Source organism: Hippopotamus amphibius, chromosome X (assembly GCF_030028045.1).
Source record: "Hippopotamus amphibius kiboko isolate mHipAmp2 chromosome X, mHipAmp2.hap2, whole genome shotgun sequence".
NCBI classification, from domain to species: domain Eukaryota; kingdom Metazoa; phylum Chordata; class Mammalia; order Artiodactyla; family Hippopotamidae; genus Hippopotamus; species Hippopotamus amphibius.
The window spans coordinates 4376744-4400736 of record NC_080203.1 but is presented as its reverse complement, the minus strand read 5'-3'; the positions used below and the strand labels follow the sequence as shown (position 1 = coordinate 4400736).

The following is a 23993-nucleotide window of genomic DNA, read 5'->3' as shown; positions in this document are numbered from 1 at the left end:
GTGCATTCCCAATGCATCTGTGGAGAGGGATGCACTCCACGTCTCTCTACTTCGCCGCCATCTTTTTCTCCTCTCTGTGTGACTGTCTGAGCGTCAGTTTTCGGCCTGTCTCTCTTCCTCCCTGAGTTAGAGATGGCTCCAGCCGGGCGCTCGGCTCTGCGGAGGGAGGTCCCTCCCCCTTCTTTTTGAATGATTACTGCTTTCTTATCAGTGACTTTCCCAGCCCCACTTTTTAAGCGACTAAATCTTAACTCTTCTTAACACAAAAAGAAATGATAAATAAGAAAAAATATCAAATTGTACACTTTAAATATATGCAGTTCATTGTTTCAATTATATCTCAATAAAAGTTCTTAAAAATAAAATAAAAGTTCTGATAGGAAAAAACGATAAATATGTGACATGATAAAGGCATTAGCTAACTACTATAATCATATTGCAATATATAAATGTATCAAACCAAAACATTTTACACCTTAAACTTACACAATGTTATATGTAAATTATATTTCAATTTTTTTAAAAAAGTACTTTTTTAAAATTCCTATTCAGATCATGTACCTGCAATGCTCACAAGCCTTTAATAACTCTTCATGGTTACCAAATAAAATCCACCTCCTCAGCCTGATATTCATGGCTTTCTGTGAATCTGCAATCTATTCCCAATATACCTTTACAGTTGTAAATTCCACTACCTCTCCTTCTGACCAGAAATCATAGCCATATCAGATTATTCACCATTTCCCAATACACCTCATGTTTTCATTTTCCAAGTCCCATCATTCCAATAAGTGGAAAGCTCTAGCTAAAAATTCAGCACTAGGGATACCAGTTATATACTGGGAAGGAAATGAGAAACACCTGGAATTCAATAACATACATTCTAATGTTTTTATAGAAGGCACTTAAATAAAAAAGGATAAACTGATTTTTGACTAGAATATGCCCAATCCATCTCAAAAAGACTACTGTCTTTTTCTTAAATGGCTTCTATAGACAGGTTATGAAACTAAAGAAGTGCTAGCTTAAGACATACCCATTCACTATGTGCTCCACCTGTTCACACTATTTGCTAAATTAAAATTAAAAACCAAGTCCTTCATACCTTCTTAGTAACTAAAAGCCACTGCTTCACAGAAACACACAAGATATGACTACTATATGTTGTGAATGATTAAATAACAAGGTACTAGACCTTAGAGATATGATTTCATATGTGAACATAAGCAGGCATACCCCAACTTAAAATGGGTTGTATTCCAAAGTCTGCAAAGAATTAAAGATACATTCTTCCTTTGAAACAATGCCATAAAAGGTAACTAGTTTTCCAAGCAAGGCTACACAAGTCTTTATTTCTCATAATTTACCTGAATGATTGTGATTGCCAATGCAGGAGCACTATTTCAGCAACATTCCTCGTTAAGTGGATTTTCATAGGCCAGCCTGAGAACCATTTATAACACTGCCTATGTGGAGAAAATAATTATGACACAAAAGGGAAACTACAGTACTAGGAATATTCTCTTCTCCACTATTATTTACTCTCTACCCCACAAACATGGCCATGACCAAAGCAATGAGCTGGTCATGAGCTCAAATCTCTCAATCAATCCTGGTGGCTAGCATCCTTACAATGGAGAGTCCTGACGGTCATCACGTTAACCAAGAGATCACACTTAGCATCAGTAATACTGAGCCAAACTTGCCTCCTGACAGGATACAATAGGAAGTCACAGCATCACCTGCCAAATATTCTTGATATTGGCTTCAAATGTCCATCTCTGCTCTGTGTTACAAATTCTACACTTCTACTTCAAAATGGGAAATGATATTTCTTATTCCTCTAGGTCTTACAAGAAAATTACACTTGTCCCATTTTAGCATAGGCCAGGCAGCCATGTGACTAAAATATTAAGTATTCAGGGATTGAGGGATTACTATACATAAGTAAATGTTCATGTAAGCAAAATAAATGGAAATGTGCCTAATTCTTACTTAAAAGTAACCAAACACATGAAAAGCAATACATTGTAGCAATTAATAGCATGTGCTCTGGAGCCAGACCATATAGGTTTCAGTCCTGGCTCTGCCACTTTTTAACTGTGTGAGCTTTGGCAAGTTGCTTGACCTCTCCGTGTCTCCATATTTTATCTGTGAACCAGGAATAATAGCCAGCACTTAGCTAGCAGGTCTGTTATAATGATTATATGAATTAACATATGTAAAGCACTTAAAATAGTGCTTGGTACATAGTAAGAGTTATTTAAATATAAGCTTTAAAGTAACATGATAGAATATAAAAACTATAAATAAGAATAAAGTATTGAACTAAGTTTCAAAAAATCTACTTAGAGAGCAAAGGAGAGTGTCCAGTTTTAAGCAATGTCTGGAAAATTGTATCATATGAGGAGAATAGTTGAAAGTAATGAGAGTTATCCTGTAGACAAGAAAGCATGGAGTTGCTCTGAGAGCTGTTATATGAAAAAGGAAACAAGTGCCACAGAGCCTTAAAACTGGTAGGCATTAGAGGAAAATGGATTTCTATTCAATATATAGGAAGCACTTTCCAATCCCTAGAGCTATATGCCCATGGTAGTAATGCAGTTTACTACTGGAGGGATTCAAACTGGTAGGTCAATCATAAAACACAAGGCAAGATGGATTCTTGATCAGGGTAGGAGCTTAGGACTTACAGCTTCTCAGGTCCCACATCTGATTCTTAAATTTTCAGATTTGGTGATTGAATGGTAAAAGTATTAAGGTATTGATTCCATGATAGAGATTATACACACACAGAAGAGCCTGGAATTTTCATACTTCAAGTCAAAATTAGCTTGAGTCATTCCACACAATATGTGCCACACCTGTCCACATTATTCACTTCATTAAAGTAAAATAAAAACCAAGTTGTTCATGTTTCTCTTAGTAACTCAGTATTTACATCTGTGGCCACAGGTGCCAGTTTATTCTGAGACTAAGAGAACTGAGAAAATATATTTCATGATGAAAGCAGACACTTACAAGGACCTTTGGAACATGGCACCAAGTTAGGCTGTGAATGTGACACAGAGACAATGAATCCACAGTTCAACCATTCCCTCTTAAATTCACAATATCTGCTCTCACCACTGCCACTGATACATAATCATAATGCAGAAAAATTGGTGATATGGTGTCATGCAAATGTAAGGCCTGGTGCCCAGGGTCTTTCATTTCCCCTTCTGGATATATTATATACTCTTCTCCACCCCATTCTCTTTCTTTTAAGGATAACCTATATGAACTATATCAGCAGGGCTGCCACAGCCTCTGGCTTAAACTTGGCAGAAGACAAGGGGAGAAAGAAAGTCTGGGTATGTAATCTCTTGGCTCTCTCCCTGTGAAATCTCCTCCACTAAAGATCTCTGCACCTCTTAAGAAAACTTGATTTACATGACATATCTACTGCTGGCCTTAGGTTCTTGCTCTATCCACTGGGGGTGTATCCACACCCAGATCATAAATTTACAATTAGGTCCTTTGCAAATGTACCCTCCTCAAATATTCTTAATTGAAATGCCACATCTGTATCCTTTGGGATCCTGCTTGACACAATTGCAGTTAGACCAGGACAGAAGATCCATCTGGCATTTATGCTTGACCCACTTACTTAGCTTGACCCATCATGAAATTGCTTATATTCAAATATTTGACCCAGAGAAATGACATTTTCATAATGTTCCAACCTAACACTGTTCACACATATAGTTCTCATTTGTTGATGGTCAAAATATTGAGCCAGGAAGCAGGAATATAAGAAATTTCTTTATTACATGAAGTTGAACTTCTTCCTTGTAGCTTTTCTTTTAAAATATGGGACTTGGAATTAGAGACCGCTGTTCTAAACTTAGCTCTACTACTAATTTTCTGTAAAGTCTTAGAAAAGTAAATTTCCTTTTCTGGAACTCAGTTTCTTCATGCACAAAATGAAGGATCTGACTAGGTGTTCTCTATGAGTTTTCCCATGTCAGCTATTCTAAAATTTCAGAATTCCATATTCCTAACTATACTGTAAGTTCTTTGAAAACAAGGACTGTGTCCCCAAAGTATTGTTCAAAGATTCCTTACATCAGAATCATTTGGGGCACTTGATAAAAATGCATATTTTTAAGGCACTATCCCTAGAGCTACTAAATCAAATTCTCCAGGTACAGAGCTTACACATATAAAACATTGAGAACCATTGCATTTAGAACATGATTTAAACAAAGTACAGGTCAATAAAACACTGCTGATAGTTGAAGCTGCTTGGGTAACCAACCCAGGTGATTTAATTGAATAAAACACTAAAGGTGGATAAAATAATGCAGCAAATAGGTTTCAGTCAATGCACAAAAGCATCATTAAGAAGATATGAACATGTCAATAATTACCTTAAATGTAAGTGGATTAAATGCTCCAACCCAAAGACACAGACTGGCTGAATGGATACAAAAACAAGACCCTTCTATATGCTGTCTACAAGAAACCCACTTCAGACTTAGGGACACATACAGACTAAAAGTAAAGGGGAGGAAAAAGATATTCCATGCAAATGGAAGTCAAAAGAAAGCTGGAGTAGCAAAACTCATATCAGACAAATTAAACCTTAGTAAAGACTATTACAAGAGACAAGGAAGGACACTACATAATGACCAAGGGATCAATCCAAAAAGAAGATATAACAATTGTAAATATCTATGTACCTAACACAGGAGCATTTCAATACATAAGGCAAATGCTAACAGCCATAAAAGGGGAAATCAACAGTAACACAGTAATAGTAGGAGACTTTAACACCCCACTTACACCAATGGCCAGATCATGCAAACATCAAATAAATAAGGACACACAAGCTTTAAATCAGACATTAGACCATCTTGACTTAATTGATATTTATAGGACATTCTATGCAAAAATTAAAGAATACATTTTCTTCTCAAGTGCACATGGAACATTCTCCAGGATAGATCACATGATGGGGCACAAATCAGCCCTCGGTAAATTCAAGAAAATTGAAATCATATCAAGCATCTTCTCTGACCACAAAGCCATGAGAATAGATATCAATTATAGGAAAAAAAGCTGTAAAAAATACAAACACATGGAGCCTAAACAATATGCTATTAAACAACCAAGAAGTCAATGCAGAAATGAAAGAGGAAATCAAAAAATACCTAGAAACAAATTACAATGAAAACACGATGACCCAAAACCTATGGGATGCAGCAAAAACAGTTCTAAGAAGAAAGTTTATAGCAATACAATCCTAACTCAAGAAACAAGAAAAATGTTGAATAAACAACCTAAACTTACATCTAAAACAATTAGAGAAAGAATAACAACAACAACAAAAAAAAACCCAAAGTGAGCAGAAGGAAATAAATCATAAAGATCAGATCAGATACAGCCACTATGGAAAACAGTATGGAGGTTCCTTGAAAAACTAAAAATAGAACTACCATATGACCCAGCAATCCCACTACTGGGCATATACCCAGAGAACACCATAATTCAAAAAGACACATGCACTCCAATGTTCACTGCAGCACTATTTACAATAGCCAGGACATGGAAGCAACCTAAATGTCTATCAACAGATGAATGGATAAAGAAGATGTGGTACATACATACAAGGGCATATTACTCAGCTGTAAAAGGCAATGAAACTGGGACATTTGTAGAGACATGGATGGACCTAGAGACTGTCATACAGAGTGAAGTGAGTCAGAAAGAGAAAAACAAATATTGTATATTAACACATATATGTGGACTATAGAAAAATGGTACAAATCAACCGGTTTGCAAGGCAGAGATGTAGAGAACAAACTTATGGACACCAAGTGGGGAGCAAGGAGGGTTGGGGGGAATGAATTTGGAGACTGGGATAACAAATTGTACACTCTAAATATATGCAGTTTATTGTAAAAAATAAACAAATAAAAAATTTAAAAAAAAAGATCAGATCAGAAATAAAAAAAAGAAATGAAGGGAAAAAGAGCAAAGATCAATAAAACTAAAAGCTGGTTCTTTGCGAAGATAAATAAAATTGATAAACCTATAGCTAGACTCATCAGGAAATAAAGGGAGAAGACGCAAATCAGCAGAATTAGACATGAAAAAGGAGAAGTTACAGCTGACACCACAGAAATACAAAAGATCATGAGAGACTACTACAAACACCTATATGCCAATAAATTGGATAACCTGGAAGAAATGGATAAATTCTTAGAAAAGTACAATCTTCCAAGACTGAACCTGGAAGAAACAGAAAATGTGAACAGACCAATCACAAGCACTAAAATTGAGACTGTGATTAAAAATCTCCCAACAAACAAAAGCCCAGGGCCAGATGGCTTCACAGGCGAATTCTATCCAACATTTAGAGAAGAGCTAACACCTATCCTTCTCAAATTCTTCCAAAATAGAGCAGAAGGAGGAAAACTCCCAAACTCATTTTACAAGGCAACGATTACCCTGATACCAAAGCCAGAAAAAGATGCCACAGAAAAAGAACATTACATGCCAATATCACTGATGAATATAGATGCAAAAATCCTCAACAAAATACTAGCAAACAGAATCCAACAGCACATTAAAAAGATCATACACCATGATCAAGTGGGGTTTTTCCCCTGAATGCAAGGATTCTTCAATATATGCAAATCAATCAATGTGATACATCATATTAACAAATTGAAGGATAAAATCCATATGCCCATCTCAATAGATACAGAAAAAGCTTTTGAAAAAATTCAACATCCATTTATGATAAAAACTCTCCAGAAAGTGGGCATAGAAGGAAGTTACCTCAACATAATAAAAGCCATATATGACAAACCAACAGCCAACATCATTCTCAATGGTGAAAAACTGAATGCATTCCCTCTAAGGACAGGAACAAGACAAGGTTGTCCACTCTCACCACTATTATTCAACATAGTTTTAGAAGTGTTAGCCACAGCAATCAGAGAAGAAAAAGAAATAAAAGGAATCCAAATTGGAAAAGAAGAAATAAAATTGTCACTCTGCAGGTGACATGATATTATACATAGAAAACCCTAAAGACTCTATGAGAAAACTTCTAGCACTAATGGATGGATTTAGTAAAGTAGCAGGATACAAAATTAATGTGCAGAAATCTCTTGCATTCCTATACACTAACAATGAAAGAGCAGAAAGAGAAATTACGGAAACACTCCCATTTACCATTGCAATCAAAAGAATAAAATACCTAGGAATAAACCAGCCTAAGGAGGCAAAAGACCTGTATGCAGTAAACTGTAAGACACTGATGAAAGAAATCAAAGATGATACAAACAGATGCAGAGACATACCATGTTCTTGGATTGGAAGAATCAACATTATGAAAATGACTATGCTACCCAAAGCAATTCACAGATTCAATGCAATCCCGATCAAATTACCAATGGCATTTTTCACAGAACTAGAACAAGAAATTTTATGATTTGTGTGGAAATGCAAAAGACCCTGTAGAGCCAAAGTAATCTTGAGAAGGAAAGACGGAGTTGGTAGGCTCCCTGACTTCAAACTATACTACAAGACTACAGTGATCAAGACAGTATGGTACTGGCAGAAAAACAGAAATACAGATGAATGGAACAGAATAGACAGTCCAGAGATAAACCCATGCACATATGGGCACCTTATCTTTAACAAAGAAGGCAAGAATATACAATGGAAAAAAGACAGCCTCTTCAATAAATGGTGCTGGGAAAATTGGACAGCAACATGTAAAAGAATGAAATTAGAACACTTCCTAACACCATACACAAAAATAAACTCCAAATGGATTAAGGACCTACATGTAAGGCCAGACACTATAAAACTCCTAGAGGAAAACATAGGCAGAACACTCTGTGACATCCATCAAAGCAAGATCCTTTTGGACCCACCTTCTAGAATCATGGAAATAAAATCAAAAATAAACAAATAGGACCTAATGAAACTTCAAAGCTTTTGCACAGTGAAAAAAACCAGAAACAAGACAAGAAGGCAATCCTCAGAATGGGAGAAAATACTTGCCAATGAAGCAATGGACAAAGGATTAATCTCCAAAATATACAAGCAGCTCATGTACCTTAATACCAAAAAAGCAAATAACCCAATCCACAAATGGGTGAAAGACCTAAATAGACATTTCTCCAAAGAAGATATGCAGATGGCTAACAAACACATGAAAAGATGCTCAACATCACTAATCATCAGAGAAATGCAAGTCAAAGCCACCAGTCAGAATGGCCATCATCAAAAAATCTGGAAACAATAAATGCTGGAGAGGGTGTGGAGAAAGTGGAACCCTCCTGCACTGTTGGTGGGAATGTAAGTTGGTACAGCCACTATGGAAAACAGCATGGAGGTTCCTTAAAAACCTAAAAATAGAACTACCATATGACTCAACTCCCACTCTTGGGCTATATCCTGAGAAAACCATAATCCAAAAAGAAACATGTACCACAATGTTCATTGCAGCACTGTTTACAATAGCCAGGACATGGAAGCAACCTAAATGCCCATCAGCAGATGAATGGATAAAGAAGATGTGGCACATATATACAGTGGAATATTACTCAGCCATAAATAGGAATGACATTGAGTTATATGTAGTGAGGTGGATGGACCTAGAGTCTGTCATACAGAGCGAAGTAAGCCAGAAAAAGAAATACCATATGCTAACTCATATATATGTAATCTTAAAAAATGGTAGTGATGAACTCAGTGACAGGGCAAGAATGATGATGCAGTTGTAGAGAACGGACTTGAGGACACGGGGTGTGGGGTGAAGGGGAAGTTCGGATGAAGTGAGAGAGTAGCATTGACATATATACACTATCAAATGTAAAACAGATAGCTAGTAGGAAACTGCTGCATAAAATAGGGAGATCAACTCGATGATGGGTGATGACTTAGAGTGCTGGGATAGGGAGGGTGGGAGGGAGTCGCGGTAGGGAGGGGATATGGGGATATATGTATAAATACAGATGATTCACTTTGTTGTACAGCAAAAACTGGCACAACAGTGTAAAGAAATTATATTTCAATAAAGAGCTTTAAAATGAAACAAAGTGTATGAAAACAAGCAAACAAAAAGAAGCAGGTGTTAAGTATCAGAGCTACCAGTATATATCATATATTTTAAAGTTGTATTGGTTCATTTATTTCTAGGGAATACAAATATAATGCCAATGCTAATATTCAGAGCCAGACTTTTAGAAGTCTTATCCCTCCAAAACATGAATTGTATTGGACTTGAAAGAAAGTAAACCCCCCAAAAGGTTTTTAACATCCCTGTATTAAGTATAAGCATTTGTCTCTGCCTTTTCAAGCAAGATGTTTTGGCCTTCTCTTTAACATAGGTATTAAAAGACTTGATTATCTGGTTTTCTAAGTACTAAGCAATCTGATGTAAGCAGGAGAGGTGACAACTAACACCGAGGATGGAGACACAGAAAAAAACATAATGAATGCTCTTTATGATGATCAGAAAGTCACCAAGAAGTGGGATTATTCTGTTCAAAATCCTTGTTTAGGATTATTAGATAACATGCAATACATTCTTAGAGAGCCTTTTTCTCAGAGTTAAAATTAAAAAGCTTTAACATCTGAAGAGGTAAGATTCATTTATTTAGAACCTCCATCTTATTTAGAACATCTATGATGCCCAATGAAATCAGATACATGACAAGATAATAAGACAGAACTAGTCTTTTTTTTTCTACACTGAGATAAAGAACAAAAACAGCCTCATAGGCCAAGTTAGTCCAGTTCTGCAGCCCTCAGCCCCAGAGATTATTGTTGAAAATGCTCAGAGAAGATGGAAAGCCTCAGAGTACAGTAGGATAATCAACCTTCCAAAAATAATTATGAAATCCTAAAGATTCCAAGAATATGGGACAATAGCCAAATGTAAAACAACAACAAACACTACCAAAGACTAAAATATCTTCTGTAATACTGAAATATGTATAGGCTAAGGGGGTGATTTCTAGTAAGGATATTCTCTGAATGAGATTGAATTTTAAAGTCAAAAGAAGTCCAATATAGCTGAAGAACATAGAGTTTGGTGACAGGAGGACCAAGAAATAAGGCTGACAAGATGGGTAGAGGTTGGGTCATACTAGGCCTTATAAGATCATATTAAGGAATTTGGACTTTAGAGATAATAGAAAGTCATTAAGTAACTCTAAATAGGATAGATATAATGCAATACGCATTGCAGAAGAAACACTGGTCTGACTTTTGGAAGTAAGACCAATTAGAGACTCTTGCAGTAGTCTAAGTGGAAGACAACATTGGTTTAAACTAGGGTGGTATCAGGAAAGTTGAAAAAAAAAGTAGATTAATCCAAGGGATGTGGGAGAAAGAAGTGACAGATCTTAGGGATGGATTCAATCTGTAAGGTGAAGGGTAGAAAATTGGCAAAAATGATTCCAAGAATCCAGCTCAAGCAACTAGACATGTAGTGGTACCACTGAAACAAGGAAAAAAGGAAGAGGAGCATGTTATGTTTGTCTATTTGTTGTTTTTAGAGGGGGAAGAGAGATGGAGATGATGAGACTATTTTGGACATGCTTAGTTTAAAGAGTTTATGGAATAGCCAAGTGGACATGTTCAATAGTTGGATATAGACATCTGACTCTCAAGAGGAGTTAGGAATGGTGATTGAGATGAGAGTCATTGGCATATATATAAAGGTAACAATGTCGTGGGGACAGATGAAATCACTGAGTCTCTATGGTAAAAAGAGCACCCAGAACAAAACAAAGAAAAACACCGACACCTGAGCAATTAACAAAGAAAGACTACTAAAGAGATTACAAAAGGCCTTTGATACAGCTGTGTAATATTGTGGAAAATATTGTAGAAACCATAGCCATAAAAACCTGAAGAAAACCAAACATAGTATTTACTGTTAGAACTCTGTCCAGATTTCTTTTACTGTGCCAGTAAAACCATCCCCTAGCTACTTCTGAGTATTACCATCAGCTGAAGGGAACCATCTCACTCTAAAATAGCTGGGAGGGTGGGCTTCCTAGGTGGCTCAGTGGTTAAGAATCCACCTGCCAATGCAGGGGATACGGGTTCCATCCCTGCTCCAGGAAGATCCCACATGCCGCAGAGCAACTAAGCCCACAAGCCACAACTATTCAGCCCATGTGCTGCAACTACTGAAACCCACGCTCCTAGAGCCAGTGCTCCACAACAAGAGAAGCCACAGCAGTGAGGAGCCTGCGCACCATAACGAACAGTAGCCCCCCACTCACTGCAACTAAAGAAAGCCCATGCACAGCAAAAAAGACCCAACACAGCCAATAAAATAAATATATAAATTAATTTGTAAAAAATAAATAAATAATAAAATACCTGGGAGGGCAATGACTGACTGAGATGAAGCTATAAAAGGCCAGGCCCCTTGCCAAAACTATAGTGCCATTCATGCTCCACACCTCCCCATGGGGTCAAATGGAAACTATACTTCAAGTGAAATCACACTTTTGCTTTACTTTTGCTCCTTCCCTATCTCACTTCCCTTACCTCTTACAAGTTTCTCTGAGAGCACTGTTTCAATAAATTATCTGCTTAAGAATTCTTATCTCAGGTGCTGCTTCTAGAGAAACTAATCTAGGAACCAGGGAATTGTGGTGTCTCTGAAGTCAGAGAAAACTATTCCTGAATATATATATTTCTTATATATATATATAATTCTATAATAAAAAGGAGTTAAGGACAGAGGGAAAAGTTAACAATATTGAATGTTGCTACTACTAAAGAAATTGAGTAACGTAAGAACAGGTAAGTGTTCATTTTGGCAACAGAGCCAACATTGGCCATTTTGGTTGCAGAAATTGCCTTACAGTCGCAGAGTTGTAAGTCAGACAGCAGCAGTGGAGGAATGGGTGAGAGGTAAGTAGAGACAATAAAGAAAACTGCTTCTTTAAGAAGTATGACTGTGAAGAGGAAGAAAGATTTAAGGCACTATCTGGTGGGAGGACTTTTAAATTTAAGTTGGGAAATTCTTGATCCCATTTAAATGCTAATGGGACAGAGCCAATTAAAAAAAGGACAGGTTGAAGATCTAAGAGAGAAGAGAGAAAATTGAGAGCAAATGGCTTAAAAGACATTATAAAGGAAATTAAAACATGGGCAAGGAGTTGCCCAAGAAAACCTTTGAGATCTCATTCTACCTTGAGAATCTGAGCTGATAATGTTTTTCCAAATACAATGCAATGTCTAAGTATCAGGGACCAGAGTATTTGAGTTCATATGGGGAAAAAATCAAAAGCTTTGGTTGACTCCCTCACACCATATACAAAAATAAACTCGAAATGGCTTAAAGACCTAAGTATAAGACAAGGCACCATAAAACTTCTTGAAGAGAACATAGGCAAAACATTCTCTGACATAAATTGTAGCTATATTTTCTTAGATAAGTCTCCCAAGGCAAAAGAAATAAAAGCAAAAATAAAGAAATGAGAGCTAATCAAACTTAAAAGATTTTGCATAGCAAAGGAAACCATCGATAATACAAAAAGACAATCTAAGTAATGGGAGATAATATTTGCAAATGATGCAACCAACAGGAGCTTAATTTCCAAAATATAAACAGCTCATGCAACTCAATATCAAACAAATAAAAAACAAATAACCCAATCAAATTTTGCGCAGAAGACCTAAATAGACATTTCTTCAAAGAAGACATACAAATGGCCAACAGACACATGAAAAGGTGCTCAACATCACTAATTCTTAGAGAAATGCAAATCAAAATCACAATGAGGTATCACCTCACCCCAGTCAGAATGGTTGTCATCAAAAACAAATGATAAGGGACTTCCCTGGTAGTGTAGTGGTTAAGAATCTGCCTGCCAATGCAGGGGACATGGGTTCAGTCCCTGCTCCAGGAAGATCCCACATGCCGCAGAGCAACTAAGCCCATGAGCCACAACTACTGAGCCCATGTGCCACAACTACTGAAGCCCACGTGCCTGGAGCTCATGCTCCAAACAAGAGAAGCCACCACAATGAGGAGCCCGTGCACCACAATGAAGAGTAGCTCCTACTCACTGCAACTAGAGAAAGTCCGTGTGCAGCAATGAAGACCCAATGCAGCCAATTAATTAATTAATTTAAAAAGACAAATGATAAATGCTGGAAAGGGTGTGGAGAATGGGAATCCTCCTACACTGTTGGTGTGAATGTAAATTGGTGCAGCCACTGTGGAAAACAGTATAAAGTTTCCTTAAAAAACTAAAAATAGAGTTGCTATATGTTCCAGCAATCCCACTCCTCAGCATATATCTGGAAAAGATGAAAGCCCTAATTTGAAAAGATACCTGTGCCCCAATGTTCACTGTAGCATTATTTATAATAGCTGAGACAAGGAAGCAACCTAAGTTTCCATCAACAGATGAATGCATAAAGAAGTGGTATATATATACACAACAGAATATTTCTCAGCCATAAAAAAGAATGAAATATTGCCATTCTCAGCAATGTAAATGGACCTAGAGATTATCATACTAAGTGAATTAAGTCAGACAGAGAAATAGAGATATATGATATCACTTATATGTGGAATCTAAAAAATAAGACAAATGAATCTATATATGCAACTGAAACAGACTCACAGAGATAGAAAAAAAAAATCATTGTCACCAGAGGGAAAAGGAAAGGGAAAGGAATAAATTAGGAGAATGGAATGAACAGATATACACTACTATATATAAAACAGATAAGCAACAAGGATTTACTATACATCAGAGGGAACAATATTCAATATCCTGTAACAACCAATAATGGAAAATAATCTGAAAATAAAGAATATATATATAACTGAATCACTTTGCTCTACACCTGAAACTAACATAATATTGTAACTCAACTACACTTCAATTAAAAAAAAAAAGCTTTTGTCAAAGGCCATAATTTATCACAGTCTTCTTTTGTAATAGGTGTTAAGAGTATTTACCCGCCAATATCCTGCTTCACAAAGTCCCCAGGTTCTTGTCGTCTTGATTCCCCTTGGCCAGTTGTTCCAGGAAGAATATTAATTAGGAAGAGAAGCCCAAGGCTATTCATGTAGAACTGACTTATTTGTGTGATTATCATCTTCTTAGGCACCAACTTGGAGATACCTGTGAATGCCATGTTCAGGGAAAGAGGAAGGGGAAAGGAGTAGAAGACAAAGGGAAGGAGGAAGAAGAGGTGAAAAAAAAGATTTTATTCAACTCTATTAGAGCCACTTAACTTCCATAATATACAGCTACTAAATGGTTACTATGACAGTCCTCCTACTGCGGTTCATCAACGCCACCAAAATTCACTCCTGGCATACCCCTCTCTTGATTATACCAGAGCCCAATCAATAGAGAGTACTCTAAATCAGTAATTGGAAGTCTTAGTTTACAAAGCCATTTCTTTCTCTATCTTCTTTCAACTAGGTGAGTCATAGAACTTTTCTTAGCCCCAGTTACCTCTTATAATCCAAGATCTTAAAAAATCTCTCATGTCTTCATTTTATTTTCTGCCAATCCTGTTTGATTGTTTACTATCACAAATGCCTTTTCCATGAGTAATTGTGCAATATTGTAGAAAATTCTAGAATGTTAAGACCTGGAATCTCTTTATAGCATTTTTGAAATTGATTCTCATCTTGATACAGTTAAGCAGTTTTCCAAAATATCAAAGGGCCTGGAGTAGATGGACTGTTCCCTCTGAATCCGGTTGAGAAAATACTGAATGATGAGACACCATGATTCCTGAATAGGAATACAATGTTTTCCCATAAAGAGATATTTGCGGCCAAAACCAGTCCCATATAGGGGCCACAACATAAAGAAGAAATCCAAGCCTAGTCTCCTGGTACAGAAATCCCTACGTGGTCAGCAAATTATACTGATGATAGAATTATGTAATGTTGAGTTGCCTATATGCAAGGCTGTTTTATGAATTCTGGACTGGTAGAGGTTTACCCAGGACATGGGGTTAAGAAAACAATGTCTCTAAACCTTATGGCTTTGAGAAACTGACCACTTGAAGGAGACCTAGTTCTGACCCGGCACCATACTCTTTTTCAGTCATATAGGTGGTTTAATTTTCAGAGGGCATAAAAGGATATGAAATGTTTCTCCCAAGGGAAGTTTATACAAGAGACTAACATATGAAACAGATACATGCCGGAAAGTTATTCTGGTGGATGAGAAGATGAAGAACAAAATCTTTCTAAATTGATCCTAAACACTCCCCTCCACCCCAAAGCAGCCACTAGGTTCTATATTGCCTTCTTGAATCTGGTACAGGCATAGAAAACCATGATATGGGACAAGATGGATTTCTGACATGAGAAAATGTCCACATTATAGATAGAAATACTCACAGTATTCAGTTATATCATATAAATTTGCCAATATTTGACAATTTTTCCTTCACAAAACAGCAATTTCTTATGCTCAGTCTAATATGTGCTGTGACATTCATGAGCTGTACAAGAGTTGATGGCTATTTTAGAGAAATCAACAGAAACAGTACAGTTAAGAAAACCATAGCATATGAGTAAGAAAATATGGTGCATAAATAGACAATTCTGGGGGAAGAGAAATATCTGTGATATGGGCAACGACTCTGATATATGCTCGAACATCCATAGTGCTTCGGCAGATCCTAAGGTTGAAAATCACATGACAAAGATTTATGATCTTATAATCATGATTGACAATTACTCTATAGGAACAAAGAGACTTGATACAGGATACAAAGTCTAAATTGCAGAAATAATCCATGGAATATAGGACAGAACCATGATGCATGCTCAAAAAAGCATGAGTGCCTGAGTAATAATCCTGGGTTTAGGAGAAGACAGCCATGCTGCATGAGCAAAGATACTCATAGTGTGTGTTCAACTATGCTATTCTAGTATATAACTGTGGTTTATGTTCAAATGATTATGGTAAACAAGCAGCAAACCTTCACACTATGTATAGATGCCAATGACACAGAAACAAATGCCCATGATTTGGAAGGAGAAAACTATGATGCATAAGAAGACAATAATGTCATATGAACTCATGACTAAGATATGTGTTCAAATAACCATTATGCATGAGAAGATATCCATTACATATAAAAGAGGTTGGACATAATAGGTGCCCTCCAACTACCATGACACTTGTTAGCAAACAACATTATTATTATTCATGTGAACACATTTATGATATAAAACCATTTGGCCATGGTATATGTCAGAAAACCATAGCACATAAGCCTCATAACCACTAAACAAGAGAAGAGGGCCTTGGTACACATTTCATTAAGACATTGCACATGATCAAAAGAATGCCACTAGGCTGCTGTACAATAATGTGAATATACTTAACAATACTAAACTATACAGTTAAAATGGTTGATTGTCATGTGGCTTTTTACCACAACTAATTGTTTAATTAAAAAAACATGCCACTGGAACAGGCAGAGTCTTAGCAAGTTAGTAAATATCTATAAAAACAGGACCCGACCCTGATATATGTACAGAGAAATATGGCATATTAGAAGATATTAGCATTAAATGAACATAAATCCATGTACATGTTCAGATGATCATCAAACAAGTGCAGAGAAGCACAGAAGAGCAGACACTCGAAATTCTTCTAACAACCTTGCTGAATTTTCAAGTGACCATAGTGCATAAACTGAAAACCATGACACTTGAACAAAGAGCTTCAAATATGATAAAGCGTCTATCTAGCTGGAGACAACTATGGTATATGCTTAAAAAACCATGATGAATGTGAAGAAGTATTTGGTATATTAGTCCTTAGCCATGACGTGTGCATATACAATGTCTGTATCATGGCGACCATGATATAGGAATAAAGTGACATGGTTTAAGAGTAGATGGCCATGCTAGACTGCCATAATGCAGGAACAGAAGCCATGGTCCAAGAGTAGGTAGACATGCTCAAATTTTTCACTGGAGCGAAGAGGTAAGACAGAGATGCAAGTGGCCACAATGAAGAATTGCTATCTTTCAAGTAATGATGACCATGGTGAATAAATGGTCATTTATAACATATGAACAAACAAATATAATACTATACAGATCCATGGTGAATATACTGAAAGTTACAGCAAAGGAACATCATATAATGACATGAATAATCAAACAACTCTGTTGCATGAGCAGAAGTAAAACCTAATACTAGTTTTAAAGTTAGTATAAAGAAACCAGTCTACATTGCAAAAGTAGACAACTATGGTATATGCTCATATAAGTACAGCAAATGAATAAGCACTGATGACATATGAGCTTGAAACCAATGAGTATATTCAGATAACCATAGTCACAATGGCAGATCCCTCTGGTAGGGGCTGATTGGCTATAATATGGGAGGTGACAACCCTTGTGAAGGCTCAGATAATCTCTGTGTTAGAATGTACTACCATAGTTTAGGAACACACAATCATAACACATGCTCAAGTCACTACAATGTGTCATTGCATAGCCAAAGTAGCAAATGGTTACTCAGCAAATTCACTCTGCTCAAGAGCTAAAGGAAGGTACAAGGAACTAACTAACCAGAGGGAAATCTTTATTAGCTGATAACTTACAAATTAATATCTCCATCCTAGATCTCTCCTGCAACCCATATCTGCACTTAGATGTCTAAGAAGTATCTTAAACCTAACACGTTCAGATATCAACCCGCACACACACACACAGACCTGATCCTGCTGCAGTCTTTCTCATCTCAGGTAATGGTAACTCCACCCTTCCATCTGCTCAGAGTAAAAACTCTGAAATCATTCTTGACTCCACTTTAACTCTCACACCCCACATTCAATCCATAAACAAGTCTCATGGACATTTCATTCAAAAGGAAACATATCCAGAATAAAACCACTGGTCATCACCTCTGCTGCTATGACTCTGGCTCATCATCTCTTGCTGAGATCATTGTAAAAGCCTTTTAACTGGTCTTGCTGCTTCTGCCCTTGCTCCCCTACGGTCTGTTCTTTAAGCAGCAGACAGAGTGAAATTATAAAGTGTTAAGTTCAGATCATGTCTCTCCTCTGTTCAAAATTATCCAATTGCTTCCCATTTCAAAAGCCTTATTATGACCTACAAGAACCTACATGATCTTATCCTCAAATAGCTGGCTAACCTCCTCTTACTCCATTTAAGCCATATGGCCTTACTGCTCATTGGATATGCCAGGCATGCTCCAGCTCTACAGCCTTTGCACCTGCTATTGCTTCTACCTGGTATATTCTTCCATCCAACTTCCAAATAGTTTATTCATTCCCTCACTTCAGGTTTTTATTGAAATATCACCTTTCTCACTGAGGCCTTCCCTGACCACCCTATCCAAAAATTCAATCCTTCTACATATCCCAGATACTTCCTATGCAGTTGCCTCCTCTATTTTTCCTCCTTTGCACTTCTAGCATATATTTTATGTTTTTTTGTTATCATCTGTTTCCCCAGTAGAATATAAGCTCAATGGGGACAAGAAATTTTTCTTGTTTTATTCATAGATATGTTCAGTGCATAGAAAAGTGCCTGATAAATGATGCATACTTAGTAAATAGCTAATGAATGTTATTTTGAAAAAGTCACATCCCTAAATGAGGTAAGATAGTATAAAGGATAGGGTTAGGATGGGCTTTGGAACCCACTAGATTAAGAGACTACTTGCAAGTACCAAATACTAGTCATGTTCGGCTTTAAAGACCTCCTTCTTCATTATAAAATGCGGATAATAATACTCATCCTATAAGAATTCTAAAGATTAAATAATATAACATACATAAAATGCCTGGATAAAGACCTGTTACCAGGATGAGTCTGCTGTTATATCCTGTCCAAATATAAATTCATTTTATCACAAACATTTGAGCATCTACTATGTACGAGGCACTGATACAGTACATTCTTCTATAAAAATTCCTAGAACTCCTTTATCTTAGTGCCTAGAAACTACTAGATACTAACACTTTGCCCACCAACTCTCCTGCTTAGATGCTATGAGACACTATCTGCCAGTACTTTACCCAAACAGAGGTATTCCAAGTGCTGCTATCCAGATACTATGAAGCAAATTCTGCCATTTCCTTGCCTCAATTTGTCACCAGAGTTTCATTTAAGGCCATCTAATTCTACCCAGCCTCAGGGCACTGTTACTGTTAAAGGTTTTGGAGGTCACTACAAATCTGTGATCTCTACTAACTATCTGATCATATCTTTCCAGCCCTTTTCATCCAATACTTTTGTACTCTCAACTCTTCTCCCCTCCTATCCCTAATCCCTTGATCTTACCCCATTTAAATTGCCCATCATCACTTTAGTGTTCTTACTTTATTACCTTACTTGGATTACATACATAGTCAGCAATTAAAATCATTATAATCATTCTCTGCTATGAACCCTCAATATACTTACCTCTCTCTCACTCTGTTGTGACTGCCTGGAAAAAAACATAGGCCCTGGTTAAATCCATCTCTTTGCCTGCAATTGAGCAGCTAAATATAGCTGGAGAAAAATCCATAACTATTCCTGAACAGTCTCTCTTTAAATTTTTCTCAACATACTTCAAATGTCCCATGATCCTTTTACATTTGCCAAACCAATTTACTCTCCCACTTTCTGAAACAACTATTTTTTACTTTATTTTCTCTCCTTAATTTTCCAGTAACTCTTCTCCCAGAATCTCAACAGATGGCTTTGCTTCTTATTTTCCAAGAAAAATAAAAACAATTGAAGATTTTATCTTCATAATATCAATTATTACAATCTGAGTCTCAGCCATATATTCTACCTTTCCTTTTTTATCAGAGGTGTCTAGTCTTATCTAATGTTCTCCCTTCTATATGTGTCCTGGATCCTATTCCCTGTCCCCTGCTCAAGGATTTTATTTCAGTGATTTTCTTTTCTCTCTCTCCCACACTTGTCATTTCTTCCCTATCTACTGGCTCATTTCCTGCAGCATAAAAAAAAAAGTGATGTAATTATCATACATGATCAAAAAAAAAAATCCCTTCCTTGACCTGACATCCCCCTCCAACTCTTTCTCAATTTCTCTGCTTCCATTTATGGTAACTCATTTCAATAATTTTTCATATCACTATGTCAACTTCTTCACTTCTCATTTTCTGATTCCCCTTATGCCAATCAAGTATTTTCACCTATCACTCCACATAAACCACTCTTATTATTCCCTCATTCAAAACTTATGAAACACCATCTACTTACCACGTTCTAGGTTCTGGGAGTACAGCAGTGAACAAAACAGAGTAAAAGGGAATCAATGAAGCAGAAATAACACTAGACCAAGAACTCTTCTCTGTCACACACCTCACATCAAATCCACCCATACCCAATCCACATCTACACCTTGATTTCTCTCTTCCACACCCTATATCCAAACTATCAGCTTATACTGTTGACTTCAAAACAGATTCAGACTCTAACCACTTCTCACTACTTCCAATGCCCACAAGCTTATCTAAAAACCATTATCTCTCACACCCATGACTGCAATGAATGGTCTCCTAACTTGTCTCTCTCCTTCCTCTCCTGTCCTGTACAGTCCATTATCTGCACAGCAGCCAGAGGAATTTTTTTTTAAATATTTCAGATTATATCATTCCTTTCTCAAATTTTTCCAGTGGATTTTCATTGAATCCAAAATACTCATCATGACCTATAAGGATCCACTTGATCTGACCACTGGCTACCTCTGAATCTCACCTCTTTCTAATTTCCCTCTCTGCTACTCATATCAGGTTAAACTGATTTTCCTACTGTTCCTTGAAAGCATCCAGCATGCTTCTGCCTTAGGGGCTTTGCACTTGCTCTTCTCTCTGTCATAAATGCTCTTCTTCCATATATTATTTTGGCTCACTCCTTTACTTTCTTTAGGATTCTAGTTCTGTGTCACTGCTTCGGAGAAACTTTCCCTGATCACTCATCTAAAACTGCATGTTTCTTTCTCATCTCTCTCTATCCCTTTACCCAGTACCATTTTTCTTATAGGATATAGCACTACCTAAGATTACATTATATATTTACTGGCTTATTTTCTGTTTCCCCCACTAGATATAAGTTTAATTAGAACAGAGACCTTATCTCTATTTCTGAGCCATAGAACTGCCTGGCATATGGTAGCTTCTCAGTAAAATATTTGTTGAAAAAAAAGAGTGAATGCTTTCTGGAGTTCATGCCCACACTACTCTAGGGATCCTTTCCTTCTCAGAGATGTATACTCAAGACTACCTTTCCCTTCTAAAACCTTTCCCTCATGCCTTTCAATCCTTCATTTTATGGGAAACAAATGTTCCTGTATCCTCAACCTCTTAACAGAAAACTCTCCTCTTCTTCCTGCTTTAAATAAATTGGGTTACGTCAAAGACACTACTGCATTAACTTTCCTCTGAAGTATAGCATGTGCATATTCCCACACATTATACAACTGAGAGACAGGATCAGAATTATCTCATCTCTTTAATGCCATTTTGAAACTGTTCCTCTCCTGCGTGCATACACTCCTTGTCATTTGAGGTTCACACCATCTATCTGTATGACCCTCTGCTCTCATCAGTCTTACATCAACCTCCTTGTAGCCTCCCCACATTGATTCAAAAACAGTGCTCAGCTCACACTGAGCTTCCATCATCTTCAGTATTTCATAGCTGGTGTTGATAATGTACCTATCTATTTCACTTTAGCAATCTATGCTCATAGCCATACTCCCTTTATTTTATACATAATTGCTCCATATTGCATCAAAAATCTTAAACTCCAGTATCTTTAATTCCTGTCTTTATTATGCTCTTCTTATAGTCTTTAAACTATTACTTCTACTCCACTTGCTCTTTGAAATTAGTGTTTCTGTCTATTGATCCTTCCATTGTCTCCTATTCTCTTAGGCTTGCTTAGTGCTACATACTTTCATTTCAAGGCTGGACCCAATAGTAAATCATTTGAATTACTCTTTCACCAGAACCTTGCATATATGACCTTCCACCATATTGCCCAGAAATACTTTCTTGGATCAATCAACCAAAAAAGAATCTGTGTTCTCTTAGACTGGTGAATGCTGCTGAAGAAAATTCCATGTCATGCAAAGCAGCCCCACAACAAATCAGTCTCCAGTGCTAGAACCATTCAATTCTTTGATTTGTCATAAATCAGTCCTCTCCACTACTCCTCTCAATTGTTTGTTCTAAACTTTTGTCATTCAAGTTGCCAATTCAAGGAAGTTTACAATAGTTCTTAATAAAAAGTCAAGATGCTCAGGAAAGACAAAGCATCCATCGCACACACTAACAGTGCTTCACCCACATCCCCTTGTATCTTTTTCTCGGTTTCTTCTATACTGACTCTGCTGTGCCTTCTCTCTAAACCTGGGTAGCTCTTAACCAAGATTAACAAGTGCAGAGGTGCAAATACTGCAGCTCCCTGATGAAGACAACACTGGGGTGTGACCCACACTGTCTCCATGATACTTTGCTTGACATACTATCCTTTGCTTGGCCTCCTTCCCTCCCTTGCCCCATTTCCCACTCCTCTGCTGGTTTTTCCTGGGACTACTTCCTAATAAACTTCTTTCACATGAATCCTAATCTCAGAGGCTGTTTCTGTGGAACTCAACTTAAGACATCAGCCCTGCTCCAGCCTACAAAAAATATTCACTTTTATATTTACCCTGATTTCTCATCTATTCACTTCATAAAACAAGGTTAACCTGTCCACTTTAAGGATAATCCATCAACCTAAACTCCTGATCTCATCAACTCCCTTCCCCTCCATTGACTTTCCTACTCTCTTCTCTAATGACTCCTTTCTCTTAGACTAAAAACATAATCAAGTTTCTCCCATCTAACAAAAGATTCTATTGATATGCTCTTTTCTAGTTAACTTCTTTGCTTTCTTCATCAATCAAGTTTCTTGCATGAGTAATTTGTAATAGTTAACTGCACCTTACTCACCTTATATTCATTCTTTTATCAACTACATTCTGCTTTCTTCCCTGATCATTTCACTGAAACTATGTACTATGCCAGTGATCACCAGTAATGTTGGTATTAAAAATACAACCCACACTTAAGAGCATCTATTGGACTGAACTTACTTTCCGTCCCTTTTTTCTTTTCTTTTTTCCTTTTTTTTTTCTTTTTGATAGAACTGCCCACAACTTCTTGCTCTAAAATTCCTTGGTTTCCATGTTATCATTCTAGTTATAATACAACATTGTTCATTTCTAATCTATCTCCTTTGTGGCTTCTATATGGATACCTCTAAAATTTGGGGTTCCTTGGCTCTGAATTAGTACAATTTAAGATATCTCTTCTCAATTTCTCATTAAAAGAGGTAGACAGCAACAAAAACAGTGAGGGAAGGGGAGTTTGATTATCAAAAGTAATGGAAAACAGACAAAATTCAGTGTTTAAAAGGAAATTTAGTTATATACATTGCTGTTCATAATGAATTAAGATAAACTACACAACACATGTTCCATACTTTAAAACAGAATATATAGACCCAAAAGCTGTTAGGAAAGACAAGCTAATGTCAAATAAATACCAGAACTTAGAAACCTGAAGGCTGAATGAGCTAAAAATGTATGTGGTGATATAATGTATTTTGTACTGTACTGTTCTTTGAAGCACATACAGGTATAGATGCTATTCTTCCTCATCCCTACTAGTAGCAGCAATGCATAAGACTTTCTAGTTTTAATAACACTACTTCAGAATACATAAGATAAGCACTTACAACTAAAAGACAAATGAAAGATATTGGGTTGTTGAGGTAAATTAACATACCACTCAGTTTGCAACAGATTAAGCTGACAAAGATGAAGACAAATCAAACACTATAATCAATACAACTGATAAACATAAACTGACATTTGTTCTCTAAATAATACATAATAGTAATTCTTTTCAAGCACTATCTC

The 23993-nt window shown here is 36.7% G+C and overlaps 1 protein-coding gene across 1 annotated transcript in view; it reads right to left on the bottom strand.

The window, feature by feature from the left end:
- GABRA3 (gamma-aminobutyric acid type A receptor subunit alpha3) overlaps positions 1-23993 on the bottom strand; it is a 254392-nt gene that overhangs the window by 171387 nt on the left and 59012 nt on the right. Inside the window, exon 2 of the mRNA XM_057718114.1 lies at positions 14009-14174. Coding sequence (XP_057574097.1) covers positions 14009-14148 — 140 coding nt within the window. The 5' untranslated portion in view covers positions 14149-14174. The remainder of the gene's footprint in view (positions 1-14008; positions 14175-23993) is intronic.